Raw genomic sequence first — 17799 nt, 5'->3', positions numbered from 1 at the left:
TTGTTTGGGGTTTGGAGGTGCCCAGATGAGGCCCAGCTGTGAAGCAATGCAAGCTCCTGTGGGGCCTTGGGCCTTCTTTTGGATGTTCCAGGTCTCTAACTCAGCAGCAGTTTGTTAGGTAATTTTAGATTGCAAAGGGCCAGGCCATTCATATGCAAAAGCCTCTGGGCACAGCTTGGGTGGATGGGGGGGGGGGTCTTAGGGAATCAACAGGGCAGACCAAACAGCTATGGCTGATCCTTAGCCCTGCCCTAAGAGGCTCGGAGTCTCAGTGTCCTGCGGTAATCGCTGCAAGCACCTCTGAGAGAAAGCCTCCCTCAAGTTCCGCCCGATGCCAGACAGTCCAGTTTCTCTCCGTATGAGTCTGGGTCCCCAGAGACTCAGCCGGAACTGGAGTTCAGAGCAGTCGGGAGCTTGACACTCCCTCCCGATTGAAAAAGACAACCGTGTCCTCAGTTGCCAGCCCTTTCTGCGCGTGCCTCCATACCTCTGCACTTTACACTTTACTTCTGCACCTCCTCTGAGTCTCAGTGTGCTTTTCTCTTTCCTTCTAGTTGTAGAATTTCCACTCAGCCAGCCTTCCTGTGGTTCTGGATGATGTCCGTTTTGTCCTTTAGTTGTATTTTTGAAGTGGTTGTGCGAGGCAGCAATTTCAGGTGTTTACCTATGCCGCCATCTTGGTTTTCCCTCTCTGTAGCAGTTTTATGTGTTTTGATTTTCATGTGGTCATTGACACTATGATGGTTCCAAATGCCAACCAACCTTGCAAGTATCACATTCGTCAACTTCCTTTAGAAGCTGTACTTAATTTGACATCAAACATACATGTTCCATTTTTTATTCTTTACAGCTAAAGGGATTTACTAGCAAATAAAAAACTGATATCAAACAATAAAATAAATACATTATGTAATGAATAACAAAATTAATGTTACAAGAGAGTTCAGACTACTCTCAGCAAGACCACTCAGCATCTATTTCCCACACTACGGCATGTACGTATAACATAATCTGTGATTTCCCATGTTTGCCACGGATCCCACTGACTTGCAATCTGACAGCTTCTTATGTCTCCTAGCCCAAGACAGAGGCTCTGGCCTAACTGGTTGGAATGTCTAGCAGCTTGCAGGAATATGTGACTGAAAGGGTCTCAGGTTATCTTTCACTAATCACAGGTTAAAGTAAGCACATGGGTATCTCACACCCTGTAGACAATATTTGTTTGGGATAGGTGCTTATCAGATGGGATAATAGACAACAGGCATAAACTGGGAGTGTCTTAGGCAAAAATGGAATGAATGGTCACTATATAATTGAATTCCGAGGTTTTCACCATTTTTTTAAACTTTTATTAGCATTTATTTTCTGTTGAATTTACTCCTGGGCCTAGTTGTGTGGGGTTTTTTTTGTTTGTTTGTTTTTGTGGGGTTTTTTTATCATTGTTTAAAGTATTACAAATAGTAGTACATATGTCTCCTTTTTCCCCCATTGACCTCCCCCTGAGCTCCCCTACCACCCGACACATGCCCTCACCCCCCACACACAGTGTCTGTGTCCACTATTTGACAGTCTGTTTGATGCTTCTTTGTCTCTGTAGCTATTTCTGTTATGATGTTCATTATATTCTATAAATGAGTGAGATCATGTGATAGTTATCTTTCTCTGATTGGCTTATTTTGCTTAGCATAATGCTCTCCAGGTCCATCCATGCTGTTGAGAATGGTAGGAGTTCCTTCTTTTTTACAGCAGCGTAGTATTCCATTGTGTAGATGTACCACAATTTTCTAATCCATTCATCTGCTGATGGGCATTTAGGCTGTTTCCAAATCTTAGCTATTTAAAATTGTACTGCTATGAACATAGGTGTGCATACTATGTTCTGATTGGTGTTTTTGTTTTCCTGGGATATATTCCTAGAAGCAGGAACACTGGGTCAAATGAGAGTTCCATTTTTTATTTTTTAAGGAAATGCCATACTGTTTTACACTGGCTGCACCAGTCTGCATTCCCACCAGCAGTGCACGAGGGTTCCTTTTTCTCCACATCCTCGCCAGCACTTGTCGTTTGTTGAGTTGTTGTTGATAGCCATTCTGACAAGTGTGAGATGATACCTCATTGTCTTTTTGATTTGCATCTCTCAGATGACTAGTGACTTTGAGCATATTTTCATATGTCTCTTGGCCTTCCGTATGTCCACTTTCGAAAAGTGTCTATTGAGGTCCTTTGCCCATTTGTTATTGGATTGTTTATCTTCCTTTTATTAAGTTGTATGAGTTCTTTATATATTTTGGATATTAACCCTTTATTAGATGTATCAATGCCAAATATGTTCTCCCATGCAGTGGGCTTTTTTGTTGTTTTGTTGATGGTTTCTTTAGCTGTGTAGAAGCTTTTTATTTTAATGTAGTCCCATTTGTTTATTTTATCCTTAGTTTTCTTTGCCCTAGGAGATGTATTGGTAAACATATTGCTATGAGAGATGTCTGAGATTTTGCTGCCTATGGTTTCTTCTAGAATTTTTATGGATTCATGACTTACGTTTAAGTCCTTTATCTATTTTTAGATTAGTCTTGTGTATGGTGTAAGTTGGTGGTCCAAGTTTCATTTTTTGCATGTATCTGTCCAATTTTCCCAACACCATTTATTGAAGAGACTAGAGGCCTGGTGCACAAATTCGTGCATGGGTGGGGTCCAGCCAGCCAGCCTTGATTGGGGCCAATCAGGCCAGGCCGGCCAGGGGGAGGGGATGCAGGAGGTTGACCTGCTGGCCCCACCCCCGATCGGAGTAGTGGGGCCAATCAGGGGTGGGACCAGCTGGGGGATAGGCCACAGGTGGTTGGCTGGTTGGCCCTGCCCCCTGATTGAACTCCCGGTTGAACTCCTGGTCAAGGGGGAAATTTGCATATTAGCCTTTTATTGTAAAGGATTGTCTTAATTCCATTGTATATTCTTGCCTCGTTTGTCAAATATTAATTGAGCATAATGGCGTGGGTCAATTTCTGGGGACTCTGTTCTGTTCCATTGACCTTCATGCCTGTTCTTGTGCCAGTACCAGGCTGTTTTGAGTATAGTGGCTTTGTAGTATAACTTGATATCTGGTATTGTAATCCCTCCAACATCTACTGGAGAAAGATGTCCTCTGCAGTGTGAGGAAATGACTCAGCACAGGAAACCGAGGTGGCTGCCCTCCAAACTCAACCTCAGAGCCCCCAATCCTGGCTTCTGCTCACACAGCTCTAGTCCACTCTGCCCTCCCTCTGCTGGAGCCCGAGGTGAGTGGCTGCACATGAAATTTTGTGCATTAGCCCTTTAAGAGCTTGCCTGCATTTCCAGCCATCTCTGTCTGGCAGACAGCAACCCTGCTGCTTTTCACGGCAGATGTTATGTGGGCACCTTTCTCAGTTTTGGTGCTCTCTGCTGGGGAGAATATGATGCTATCACAGAATACTCCCAGAGTTCTCAGTGGGATCTCCCCACAGCTGAGATATCCCTCCAGAATTTCAGCTGCTGTCTGTGGGACTCCAGCCAGCCCTTTCACACCTCAGCCCTTCCCACCAGTCTCTATGTAAACTCCACTTTCTGTCCTTGGTAATCAGAATTCTATCCAGCTAATCTTCAGTTGATTTTTCAGGGTAGTAGTTCTGTATTTTAGTTGTATTTCCAGTTTGGTCCTGGGAGAGTGTCAGTGTAGCTTCCACTTATTCCACTGCCATATTAGAAATCCCACACGTATTCTTTCAAATTAGTGTTTCAGGTTCTTTGGATATATTCTCAAAAGTGGGATCACTGGGTCAAAAGGTAGTTCCATTTTTAATTTTTTGAGAAAACTTCATACTGTTTTCCACAGTGGCTACAAAAATGTGCATTCCTACCAACAGTGCATGAAGGTTCCCTTTTCTCCACATTCTTGCCAACAATTGTTGTTTTTTATTTGGTAGCCATTCTGATAGGGTGAGATAATATTTCATTGTGGTTTTCATTTGCATCTCTCTGATGATTAATGATGTTGAGCATTTTTCATATGTCTATAGGCCATCTAAATGTCTTTTTTGGAGAAGTGTCTCTTTAAGTCCTTGAATTGAGATGTTTGTCTTCTTGATGTTGAGTTGTATGTGTTCTTTATATATTTTGGAAATTAACCCCTTGTCATATGTAGCATTGGCAAATATGTTCTCCCATTTAGTGGGTTGCCTTTCATTTTGTTGATGGTTTCTTTGCTTACAGAAGTTGATAATAAAAACTGTATTGCCTGGTTGGTGTGGCTCAGTGTTTGGGCATTGATTGACCCATGAACCAGGAGGCCATGGTTCAATTACTGGTCAGGGCACATGCCTGGATTGTGGGCTCAACACCTACTATGTGCCAGGCACTGGACTGTGAAAAGAAGATGAGAAAGACACTGTACACAAGATTCTGCTGTGGAGTAAGAATGGCAGACATGCCCACAGTAAAGTAAGCAGTGTGAGGATGACAATAAACACAACAGGCTCACGCCCTGGCGCTGGCCCCCACCCTGTGCTTTCAGCATTGCTGCGGCACTGAAACCTGCCAGGCCTCCTGGTTTTAGAACAGACTTGCAACACCTGTGCTCTCTACCTCCCCCCATTTACCAATTCCTCCTCCTTTTTGAGCTCTTAGGCACAGTGCTGCAGAGAATATCTATGCAGCCCAATCTCCATGCACTTCCACGATTATTTCCTTACAGTGCATTCCTAGAAGAATTTCTGGGCTGAAATGTATGCAACATATATTAAAGCTTTTGATGCATGTTCCTAAATTGTCAGAAATAATGTTTTGTGTGTGTGTGTGTGTGTGTGTTTTATTTCTTTTGCCAGAGATCATGTTCGTCCACACACTTATATGTTCCACACAAGAGTTCCCATTTCCGCTGCCTCATCAATGGTTGTCATTCTTTTTTCTTTAAATATTAACCAAGTATTTTCATTTACTCTCTTTAGATCACTAGTGAAGTTATGATGCTATCAGAGCATATAATCCTATCACAGAATATGACCACTATTATTGTGCTCTACCTACTTTTTCAGTGCTTCATTTAGGACACATAAGATACATATAATTTTAGATTCCACTGTTTTTTTACCTTACAAAAATATAATCATCATGCCCCCCACCCTGTGTCCTTAAGTCTTTATAACCATTATTTTTAATGGTTACATACTCAGGTAGTTACATACACACACACACACACACACACACACACACACACACACACACTTTTTTTTTTTAATTCTAATATCTATTTCTCTTTCCTCAAAAAATCAAAAGTTATTTCATTCTCTAAGGAAAACTGAAGGTGGGTAGGTGATTTTTCCCAACCACGTCCATTATTTTGTTCCCACAGGAACTGCAAAGCCCCCAAACTGGCCTAAGCCTATCTATGAACTGGACGAAGTGGACTCAGGGAACAATGGCTTCATCAATGAGGACTTCATTGTGTGGATGCGGACAGCTGCCTTTCCCACTTTCAAGAAACTACACCGTCAACTCAATCGAGTACAGCATTTTACTGAAGGTTTGCCTGCTGGTAACTATAGTTTCGACATAACCTACAGTATCCTTTTATACTACTTCTCTTTGTAATGAAGGAAAATCAGTGTCCATCTGGGTGCTAGTTGTCAAATTATTTCATTCTGTACTTTTCTATTCTTCAAACTAATCTCTGGGAGGCAGGATCTTTCCAGGGCTTGTACACAGCTTTGAGGTCAGCCATGTGGCATCTCAGGGTTGCTGGCTAGGAGTGGTTCATGGGACCCCCAGTGGGCCAGAGGATCTTAGCACAAAATACCTCCTCAGTTTCTTTATCTGCCGGGGAGCTTGAATGAGAAATCTTGGGGATAAGTGAATGACTGCTCCATCATTTCAATCCAGAATAGAGTGAGGACATTTCCTTCCTGACAGGGGGTAGGGATGTTCCTCAGTCAGAGGTTCCTCATTGATGTGACACCATCTCTACCTGTCAGTTTGTTGCCTCTTTCTGTTTGCCTGCAGCTCCTTCCTTTTAGCAGGGCCTCTAATTCTATTCTGTGAAAATGAAAGCTATAAAGAGTAACATTTCAGCAACCCTGCCTTCTCCCCTCCCCCACCAAAAAAATTTGAGATTAAAAGTTGCTTGCACTGCTGGTGGGAATGCAGACTGGTGCAGCCACTGTGGAAGACAGTATGGAATTTCCTCAAAAAGTTAAAAATGGAACTCCCATTTGACCCAGTATTCCCACTTCTAAGACTATATCCCAAGAAAACAGAAACACCAATCAGAAAGGATATATGCACCCCTATGTTCATAGCAGCACAATTTATAATAGCTAAGATTTGGAAACAGCCTAAGTGCCCATCAGCAGATGAGTGGGTTAAAAACCTGTGGCACATCTACACAATGGAATACTACGCTGCTATAAAAAAATAAAAAACTTTTACCATTTGCAACAGCATGGATGGAACTGGAGAGAATTATGCTAAGCTAAATAAGCCAGTTGGAGAAAGATAAATATCACATGATCTCACTCATATGTGGGATATAATGATCAACATAAACTGATGAACTAAAATGGATCCAGAGACAAATGGCAGGGGAGGGGGGTGGGGATTAGAGATCAACCAAAGGACTTGTTTGCATGCATATTTGCATAACCAATGGACACAGACACTGGGGCAGTGGGGGCTGCCCTCAGGGTGGGAATGGCAGAGGGAGGGTCAATTGGGGGAAAATGAGACATTTGTAAAACTTTAGACAATAAAAAAATATTTAACAACAACAAAAAAAAGGAGCTTGACAGTGGTCTCCGGACTTGGACCTTCTGATCCCACTGACTTGGTCTGTGATTGCCTTACCAGTAAAGCAGGTGCAGTTGCCATCAAGAAATAGGGAGGAGGGAGGAACAAATGTCATGAACTGCTGTCCTCACAGTGCCTGGTGGTGAGTTTGGGGCAGAGGAGAACAAGGGGGGAGTCTGTGTTCCAAACAAAGGAGATCCTCTCTTTCTCCTCTGGAGACAAGCTCTCCTTGGGTGACTTCAGCCAGTCACATTTTAATGCTGGTGACGCTCAGGTCTAAATCTTCGAGCTTCAGTCCTAGCCTTGCACTACCCGTGTTAAGCCCTGGGTGCATATTACCCACCCAGCCTCAAGGCCTGGCAGATGTGCACAGAGAACGGAGCCTGAGCTACAGAAATCACCTACCACTTCTAACAGAGAGAGGATGTTCTTTGTGTGAGGAAAAGACCCTCTGCTAGAGCTGAGGGAGAGAGAAAACAGGCAGATGAGTTGAGGTGGCGCTCAAGGTCCTGGTGACAATGAGGAATTTTGACGTAAAAGAGAGACTTAGTTTCCTTGTGCCTTTAAATAGCAGGTTGCCAAGTGATCTGAGGCCTTTTGAGAACTTTGCTGGGAAATGCTGCTGTCCTGTGCCGTTGCTATGAGAAGCCTTTGTTTGTTTATTAGTTTGGTTTACAAAAAGGCACCAGATGTTTAAAAACCTCAGACCACATGCATAATCAAAATGACATCATTAAAATGCTAATGATAGCAAACCCACTTCAAGCACTTTCACCCCAGCAGTGAGGGATGCTGGCCTTTCCGAAACCCAAACGAATGCCCCATCTTTAGTTTTCCCACCAAAAATATTTCACCATGTAGCTCACTGTTTTTTTCATATGTTTTTAGAGGGAGAGGAAGAGAGAGAGAAACAACAATGTGAGAGAGAAACATTGATAGGTTTCCTCCTGCACCCACCCCGATCCACAACCAGGGTGACGGCGCTCAACCAACTGAGCCACACCAGCCAGGGCGATAGCTCACTATTATTTTGTTCTTCACTCCACTTGAAGAATTTTCCCTGAGGTAGGAATTCAAACCTTAGCCTAAAATGATTTCACCCTACCCCCGGGTCTCCTGAGTCATAAAACGAAAAGTCAGGTTTGCTGTAAAACCTATCTGTATTCTTTTTGTTTCCTTCAGTTTAAATATATTTGTTCAATTTTCAGTTGTCTGTAAGTCACTCTGATCGATCTCTGTGTCAGAATCACTTTTGTACATGATAATGTTGTAGAGGGAAGCCTTGTTTTTACTTAATTTCATTACAGTAACATATAATGTACTACTTGATAAAGATTAGACCATATGAAATCATTCAACCCTGTTTTGACCTACAAAAACAGCAATGTTATATGGTTCAACCTGCTGTATTTAGGATATAGGGTGGTAGAGCTGAGAAGTGCGAAGACAGATCCTTAACAGATCGCCTTTCCTTAGACTTTCCAGTCACCAGATTCCAAGGCGAGAAGTCAGTCGTTCTTTCCACCCTGACGTGGAGCGGGGGCAGCAGCCTTTTCCTCGGTCTCGCCTACACAGTGACAGGCGCCGTGACGTGGTTGGCCTCCTTTTCCATGATGGCGATTCACTTGATGCTGGCCAAAAGGAAAATGTTCTTCCCCAACTACAAAGTCAAGCTTTGAAAAGAAGAGCAGAAAGCACGGAAGTGGACGGTGAAGTGACAGAGCCAAAGACCTCTGACGAGGCTGGAAGTGACTGGGATATTTCAAGGGGGACTGCACTGAGGGGCCAGGTTCAATCCCAGGTGGATAAATGCGAGTTTCCGGGGAGGCGGAGAGGAGGAGGGAAAGGCATACTATGTATAGTAAAATGTCCTTGAGGAAGATAAATCATCCTTGAGCTCTGAACCAAGTCTCAGATATTTATTTAAAGCCCTTGTGCCTAAGGGCGGGTGAGTGCCTGGGAGAGGACCATCACCAGACAAGAGTAAGCTGGCTGAGTCCCCAAGATCAGGTTAGTCCTTTCAACCATCACCCAGGCTCAGACCCCAGTCTTTACTGAAATTATTATAAACTACCCTACAGCAATCACTGAGCATTGAAGTGAGCAATCAGGATGATTTTGAAAACTGATTTAGTTGGTGTTCTCTGCTTTCTATGGAGTCAAAGCTAAGTTTTCTCTGCTAGAAGTAAACCAAGCAAAGGTTATGGCAGTGCCCTGAGTGCACACAGTGCAGCCGGGAGGGAAGCACTAAACGTGACTGATACCCTCTCACACTGTACTCAGCACAGGACAACTCTAGACCTCACCCGGGGATAACGTTCTAGAAAGTAAACAATGGCGTGGATTTAAGATACTCGAATTGGATGTGTTTAGGAGCTTCTCAAGGTCTATCTTAAAAGGTTTGAATTCCTTCTGAAAGTCACTTACAGGAGACTTAACCAAGTACTTGGTAAAGATGGCAGGACAAGAGGCCCCATAGATTTGTGTCCCTCGATGACCAGAATATTATACTTTTAAAAACATGTTTATATTATTTTATTTGTTTCGGCGGGGCGAGCTTTACTCTGCAATGACTTTAGGAGCAGAATTTTCATTGTTAAAGAAACATACAGCACCAACACATATGTGTCTCTTTAGCAGCCAAGAAAGCATTTCTTTGTTGCAACTTTCTGCATTTACCAAATAGTTGAATACTTTTCCAAAATAACCCAAAATGGTTTCAAGTGCCAACTCTGAAACCTGGAAACCTCTCCCCTATCTCATCTTCCATGTGTAACCAGTGACCTTGGGTGTGGTAGGCTGAATACTGCCCACCCCCACCCCAAAGATAGCCATGTCCTAATCCCCAAGATCGGTGAATGTTCACTTCTATGTCAAAAGAGACTTTGCAGAAGTGATTAAATTAAAGAGATTGCTATGGAGAGATTATCCTGGTTTACCTGAGTGGGCCCAGTGTAATAATTTGGGTACTTATAGGAGAGACAGGAGATCGGAAGCAAGAGGTTGGTGTGCTGGAAGGAAGGGGCCATGATCCAAAGAATGCTGGCAGCCTCTAGAAGCTGAAAAAAGCAAGAAACAGATCCTCCCCTGAAGCCTCCAGAAGCCAAGCTGTCATCTTGATTTGAGACTTCTGACCTCCAGAACAGTAAGAGAATATGTTTATGATGTTTTAAAATCCCAGTGTGTGGCGGGGCGGGGTGGGGGAGGGGGAGACCTTCCACCTTCCCAACCCCCACCCTCGTACCCCCGACAATGTGTGGTAATTTGTTACAGCAGCAAAAGGAAACTGATATACCAGGAGTTGACAATGCTGTCATCATCTGAGCAACTGTTGCTTCTCGGATTTTAGGTGAGCTATGCAGGGCAGAGGCCCATTGACTTCAGACCTGGGCTCTCACCCCTCAGGTCCGCACTCCTCCGGTATGGAGCTGACTGGAAAAAGGCTTAAACACATTGTTACACCTCAACCTTGTCCATCAGCTTATTATAGGATGCTGTATCGGTCAGAGTCCTACAAAGAAACAGAACCAATTGTGTGTGTGTGTGTGTGTGTGTGTGTGTAAGGAACTGGCTCACATGATTGTGGAGGATTAGCAAGTGCAACATCTGATGGGGGAGGCTGCAGGCTGGAGGCTCAGGAAAGAGTTGCAGTTCAAACCAAAAGGCAGCTGGTGGAAATCCAGGGAGAGTCGATGTTTCGGATGAAGCCTGGAGTCTGCCTGCTGGGGAATTCCCTCTTGCTCGGGGGAGGTTAGCCTTTTGTTTTATTCGGTCCTTCAACTGATTGGATGAGACCCACCCATATTATGGAGGACAATCTGCTTTACTCTGTCCTACCCATGCAAAGGTAAATCTCGTCCAAAAACACCCTCACAGAAACCGTGAGAATATGACTGACCCAAACGTCAGGGCACCATGGCCCGATCAAGTTGACACATAAAATCAAGAATCACAGAAGGCATCTGCATTCACCAAGACTTTTTAAACAAGTCCTCCTCATGTCACTTTGTACTCCAGTTGAGTCCATGGAAAGGACCTATCTATACTAATAAAAGGGTAATATGCTAATTAGAGCAGGAGACCTTCTGGGAGACCGGCCAGGTAGGGCAGTTGGGGGCATGAGGCCAGCAGGGGAGGGCAGTTGGTGGTCATGAGGTCGGCAGGGGAGGGCAGTTGGGGGCTATCAGGCCAGAGGGGGGGGGCAGTTGGGGGCAAGAAGGCCAGCGGGGGTGGGGCAGTTGGGGGTGATCAGGTCAGCAGGCAGAGTGGTTAGGGGCAATCGGGCAGGCAGACAGGTGAGTGGTTAGGAGCCAGCAGTCCCAGGCTGCGAGAGGGATGTCCCAGATTGGAAAGGGTGCAGGCCCGGGTGAGGGACACCCCCTCATGTGCACGAATTTTGTGCACCAGGCCACTAGTACAAAATATAAGTCTATCCATAAGATAGACATGAACAAAAGTGTAGAGCTGACCTTTATTTGAAATTTACCAATTAAACTCCTACTTTGTGGGGCAGATTCACAATGCCCAGGATACCAGAATGAGCCAGCTGGCGCTCCTGCTCTCAAGGGACTCATGCCAGACAGATCTCTGTGTCCTTCTGACCCCACTTGCACTTGCCCTGCACAGTTGTGCATGAATTCCACACTCACCCTAGGTTTCTCTCCGTTTCCTGAATGTCACACTGGCCTCCCTGACAAAAGAGAACATGTGCTCCCACGGGCAGCACCAGGCTTCCCACTCCCTCTGTATGATCTCAAAGCACATAAGTCCATGCTGGGCACAGAGAGGTGTTCAAGTTGATTAAAAAACAAACAAACAAACAAAAAAACACCTGACTTGGACACAGCCTAATCTTTCCCAGCTTGCACTCAGGCCTTCCTAATGAAGGCTGGTTTTTTCATCTGGTTTCTTTCATGGTGGAGGCTTTATTAACCAAATGTTAGGAAGAGAAACTCGCTTCAGACAGCTGCTGGTTTTCCTTTGCAATGTGTCCACCAGAATCCCAAGTACCGTGGCCTGCAATTGTCAACATATTTTGTCTCTGGATGTTCATAAATGAAAGGACTGCAGAGCAGACTTCTCCTGGCTCCTCCACCCGGTGCGACAGGAGGAGCCACTCAGGGGCTCGGCCGGGACCCTCTCTCAGCACTGGGTCAGAGTCCACTGTTCAGTCAGTCTTGGTTCGGCCCTTTGAAGCCCTTATCTCTACTAACCAGGCTTCTAAAAGCTTTGTTCTCCTTGTACCTGTTTACAGTGTCAGTACTTCATGGGCACTTCTTAGTGAATTGCATTCTAGGTTAAGCCATGGCCCCCTTTTTATCTCTACCTCCATCTATCCCCCTCACCCTTAAAATAGCTGTCTGGAAAAATGATTAGAAGAGAAGGTGAAATTATGGGATTTGGATTGCAGTGACTCAGAGAGCAGCCAGAGGAGCTCATTTAAGGAAAAACTTCTCTGCAGAGGGTCAGGCTTGTACAGTATCCCCATGCTAATCCCGCGGCAGTCCACGAAATGATTCAGAGCTGCTCTGACAAATCTAGGAACTCTTCAAAGTCTGGAGAGTGAGCTATTGTCTTATAATGAATCTTCCTTTTTTGATTAGTGCAGAGCCGTGTCCTGCTTCCAGAGGCAGGATCCAGTTTTCTTATTCATTTCACCACGGCTGGAATGGAAAAACTGAAGTCATTACTCTGATGGCAAGAAACATCCTGTGGGACTCACACAGCCAGCCGCCGGCACAGACAGGCATGGGGCACCTTTTGCTCCTGGTCTGTATGGAAAGAGCCTCACTCCGCTAAAACAGATGCTTTTTAGGGCAAGTTAACATTGTAAAAATAACCTAGACTCCGCTGATTTTTTTTTCTTTTTTGTTTACGAAGATTTCTCAGTTTCTTTCTTATAACCAGCATCCGTGGACTGCCTGGCTATAAAAATGTATTCTTCAGTCTGAGGTCAGGAATTTTGTGGACAGGTTGGGGAAGGTTCCAAATGGTTTGTAGAAACTAGAGCTACAGAACTCCAAAAGGTAAGTTGGGGTGGAAGAGACAAGCAGCGCATTTGTTTAGGGAAAGTGAGGAAATTTTGGATTTCCATTTTTCTTCTAATGCTGAACAATGAGGAAGGAAACCTGAAGGAGAGCATGGGAGAAATGAAGTAAAGCAATGAGGGTGGAGCCCTCTCCATGCCTTATGCACATGGCTGCGTTTAATCCTAACCACAGAGTGAGGCGGATTGTTATCCTCAGGGGTCATTTCTCTTACCTTCTTCCCGCTCGGCAAAGCCCACTTCACATCAGTATAAACATGCTAGCTACATGCTTTGCCTTCAGGTAGGAATGGCCAACGGACCCAGTTCTGACTGTGAGACATAAGAGAAAGTCTGTTGGGGTAACTTGGGAAAATATTTTCTTCCAAGACACACACACACACACACACACACACACACACACACACACGCACACACACACACGTGTGGGAAGAGCTTCCTAAATATGCACTGGAAGTTCTAGCCAGAGCAGTAAGGCAAGAAAAAGAGATAAAGGCATCTAATTTGCAAAGGAAGAAATAAACTATCTCTTTTCACAAATAACAAGATCCTATATATAGGAAACTAAAGATGTCACACCAAAAAATCAAAAATCAAAACCTGTTAGAACTAATAAGAGATTTCAGCAAAGTTGCAAGATACAAAATCACACAAAAATTAGTTGCAATTTTATATACAACAATGAACAATCCAAAAGGAGATTAATAAAACAATTCAATTTACAAGAGCATCAAATATACTAAAATGCTTGGGCATAAACTTAATGAGAAACCACTTCACATCCATCAGGATGGCTATTATAAAAAAAATAGCAGGTGTTGACAAGGATGTGAAGAAAGTGGAACTTATTGCTGATGGGAATGTAAAATGGTGCAGCCACTATGGGAAATGATATGGTGATTTTTTTTTTCAAAAATAAAATAGAACTACAATATGACCCAGTAATTACACTTCTGGATAGATATCCAAAAGAATTGTAAGCAGAAACTTAAACATAATTTGTACATCCATGTTCTTAGCAGCTTTATTCACAATAGCCAAAAGGTAGAAGCAACTCAAGTGTTCATCAGTGAATGAATATATAAACAAATTGTGATTGAGATATATATCTATATCTGTATCTATATATTAGTGTATTATTGAGTTTTAAAAAGCAATGAACTTCTAACACATGCTACAACATGGATGCACCTAGAAGACATTATTCTACATGAAATAAGCCGGTCACAAAAGGACAAATATTGTAGGATTCCACTAATATGAGATACCTAAAGTCATCAAACTTATTGAGACAGAAGATAGAATGGTGGGTGCCAGAGGCTAGGGAAAGAAGTAAATGGGAAATTATTTTATACTAGAGGCCCAGCCCGCGAAATCGCGTAAGACCCCAGACTCCGCCGCGCCTCGTTTGGTTGTTACGGTGTTACAGCATTACGGCCACAGGTCTTTTATAATATAGATTATGTATATTTCACCACTGCAACAATAACAACAAAATCTCAGGGTCAGTGTGCTATGCTTGGAACTCAGAATGGCACCAAAAAGCCTTTTTGAGATGTTTTTACACATGTGCTAAGCATTTGAACAAGCCAAATATCAGCGAAGAACAAGGAGTGATAATGGCTGTGGCTTTCAGCTGCAGTATCTTCACACAAGTTAGGACAGCATGCCTGTTGTGTGAGGTTCCTGCCTTGCTGGTTTCATTGAGAATGAATAGTCTCCATCCACATCAGTGAGGAGTTGTAGTAACTAGGGTTTATTGGGTTCACTAAATCAGCCCCATTATTTAACCACTCAAAAAAGTTCTTCAGCCACAGACATCTTATGTCACTGCATCACCAAATAGAACTCTAAGATGCTCTGAAGATAACTTGTTAGCACAAGGAATGCATTCTCCTGGGAACACACTGGAGCCTCCACATGGCCCTTAAGAAGACACTGACCCCTTTGAAACTAGGACTGAGAGATCAGGGGCTGGGGGTGACTGACTTCCAGTTGCACAGATTCTTCTGAACTCTGGTTCTCAAGAAAGATTAAATGAAGGACTCCTCGCAAGACCCAAAATAGAATTTGTCACATACCGATCCCATGAGATAATGCATGATCTTGCAAAGGCACTAAGAAGAAGGAAGACAGATAATCTGGGCCTCTTTTAATGTGATTTATTGGCTTCTAGAGACTCAAAGACTGGAAAAATTCTCTTATGAGAATATCAAAATATAGAGATTTAAACTGAAAATAATAGTTAAATCCTAGGATCAGGACTAGCACCAACATAAGGAAGAAGGAATTTCCAACCTCCCAGTCTCCTTCCAGCCAACCCAGATGCCATCAGTCTCCCAGCCAGGGTAGAGACAGAGTCTATATTTCAAGATTTTCATCTTTGACCTTTCTGTCTAAAACATGAAGTAGCATTGTCAGGGGGTTTAGACAGCCTCTAGCTTCATGCAAGCTTCTTTGGTTCACACCAGTGAGTTTCCCATACGGACTGAGGTCAATTCTTGACCTCTGGAATCCTCCATATGTTATCCTCAAGGCAGCTGCCTTCTTCCTTATAAATTAGCTGTGTATTTTCTGGGATCAACCACATCCTTGGAAAACTGACTGCAGCTCATCCAAGAAACTTGGCTTCCACTCCGTGCTCTCCAGAGACAGCTGTGTGAAAGTTTCAGGAGCAATAACTCAGGAAGAGGGTCCGCTGTGGTCAGGAGAGCCCCAAATTTGGATAAGATTTCACTTGAACATCCATTGGCTTGAGCAATTTGGCAAAAGGAGGCAAGGACTGCTAATTCCATGGGGTCACGTATCCTCCCTGAAAAGATGGACTGACTCATGGAAAGGATCTTAGGATAAACCTAATGTCCTGGGGCCACTTTTATAAGAGCACCTCCTCGAACACTCATTTCCCTTGTGCGTCTCTTGAATACTGTTATTTTCAAAGATTTAGTAAAGATTTCTCTGTCAGCTTTCCAAGTCACATCTTCTAGACTCTAAGAGGAACTGGAATATTGTTTGAAAGGTCCAGGGCCCTCAGTTCCAATGAAGTGGAGGAACACAGAGGATGTAATGAACAAAATGTCTACTGGGCGCAGCCTGAAGCCAACAGCACCCTGCGGTCTGAGAGAATTAAGAGACATCAGCCCAATGGAGATGTTTAAACAGACTGGAGTTAGATGATATTATAGATTACATATACAGATGGCAAATAAGCCGTGAAAGGAAGCTCAGAATCATATGTCATTAGGGAGTTGTAAATTAAAACAACAATGAGATTCCACTGCCTACCTTTTAGAATAGCTAAAATCCAAACATTGGCAACACCAAATGCTGACAGTAAGAAATTCGGCAGGGAAGGAGGGATGAATAGGTAAAGCACAGGAGATTTTTAGGGCATCTATGGGAACTTTCTGCTCAACTTTTCTGTAAATCTAAAACTTCTCTAAAAAATAATGCCTATTAATTTCTTTTTTTTTTTTTTAAGAGCTGCTGCTGAGGGCTGGTAATGGCTGTCTGAATGAAGACAGACCAGGCAGAAATTTACATCCTCTCCGCCATGAGTGTTTGTGTGGTTGCTAAAGGGGAACCAAATGAGGTTTCTCAAAATGAGGTCCAAGTGCCCAGCCAGTGTTGCTCAGTGGTTGAGCGTTGACCTATGAACCAGGAGGTCACAGTTGGATTCCCAGTCTGGACACCTGTCCGGGTTGTGGGTTCAATCCCCAGTAGGGGGCGTGCAAGAGGCAGCTGATCACTGATTCTCTCTCATCATTGATGTTTGTCTCTCCCTCTCCCTTCCTCTCTGAAATCAATACAAATACATATTTTTTAAATGAGATTCAAGAACCACCTCCATTAAAACAACTGGGTTAACTGTCAAATGCAGACTCCTGGCCTTCAGACAGACGAGTGAAGCAAAGGCTTGCATAGGGGGATTGGAAATCTGCATTTAGAACACTCCAGTGACACTTGGACCAGCTACTAAATTGTTGGTGTAAATAAAGAGAAAATGTCCACGAAATTGTTATCAAACGTATGTGACAAGCCTACGGGAAGGAAGGCTGGAGATGGCAAGCACGGGAGGGGCACACACACAGGTGAGGCTGATGAGCAAGGTGCTTGGCGCAGCTTCTGGGCCTGTGTCCATCAAATGACCCAGTGGGAGATAAGTCACAAGCTTTGAGTAGAAGCATCTCTGGCGATTTCCAGAAGAACTGTGAAAGCATGCCCCCCCCCGCCCACCCAAATACCCAAAATAAAAACAAAAACCCAAAACAAAGAAACAAGAATATGAACGGTGAGAATTTTCCTTCAGATGTGTTACATTCATATACAGGATGTCCCAAAAAATATATACACACTTTTAACAGCTTGTAGCTCAATTTGGAAAATGAAATGTATGTTAATAAACACTGCCTTTTATAATTACTCAAAGTGCATATATACACTTTAGGGGACACCCTGTGTTTGCCAGATTGTGGTTTTCTTTCTACTTGAATAAATTACTATAATTACAGCAGGAGACTGAAGTAACAAAGTAAATGAAAATGCCATAGAAGGGAGAATAAAATACCTTTCTCATTTGTCCAGCATCCCCTTTTACAGCAAACTAAAATCCTTTTCTGTTTACATAATGCTTTGTTTGTTATTGCTAGTTTAGCACTTATAGCCAGATGTGTGCCCATCTGGCTCCATCACTAAGCTCTGAACTCTTTAAAGGCTCTTATTTACCTCTGGGTTCTCAGTGTCAGGCACATAGAAGGCATTTTGTAAATATAGATTTTGTTAATTAACTAATTCAAACAGCATCTCCGGATGGAGGCATACTCTCCATTGGAAGTTGAGTTATACAAATGAGAGTAACACCAAAATGTCATTGATTTACACAAGTAAAGAGGAAGACTGAGGCAGTAAAAACGGTTAGCAGTCAGCACTTGCAAAAACTAGGGAGGAAGATGACAATGGAG

At 43.4% G+C, this 17799-nt stretch overlaps 1 protein-coding gene across 4 annotated transcripts in view; it reads left to right on the top strand.

Annotated features, from left to right (window-relative positions):
- LOC106725231 (cell cycle control protein 50C-like) overlaps nt 1-10083 on the top strand; it is a 26583-nt gene extending 16500 nt beyond the window's left edge. For 2 of the 4 annotated variants that reach the window (XR_001361102.1, XR_001361101.1), the window contains 3 exons: nt 5363-5572; nt 8269-8593; nt 9769-9852. Coding sequence is in view for 1 of the 4 variants with exons in the window: in XM_014535591.1 (XP_014391077.1) it covers nt 5363-5572; nt 8269-8471 (413 nt within the window). In the remaining 3 variants the exon portion in view is untranslated. Of the gene's footprint in view, nt 1-5362; nt 5573-8268; nt 8755-9768; nt 9938-10068 lie in introns of those variants that run through there. The other 2 variants (XR_001361103.1, XM_014535591.1) reach the window with 2 other exon arrangements.
- Nucleotides 10084-17799: the final 7716 nt, after the last annotated feature.

This window comes from Myotis brandtii, unplaced genomic scaffold (assembly GCF_000412655.1).
Source record: "Myotis brandtii unplaced genomic scaffold, ASM41265v1 scaffold1464, whole genome shotgun sequence".
Classification (NCBI taxonomy): Eukaryota; Metazoa; Chordata; class Mammalia; order Chiroptera; family Vespertilionidae; genus Myotis; species Myotis brandtii.
This window is presented reverse-complemented; position numbering and strand designations above follow the sequence as displayed.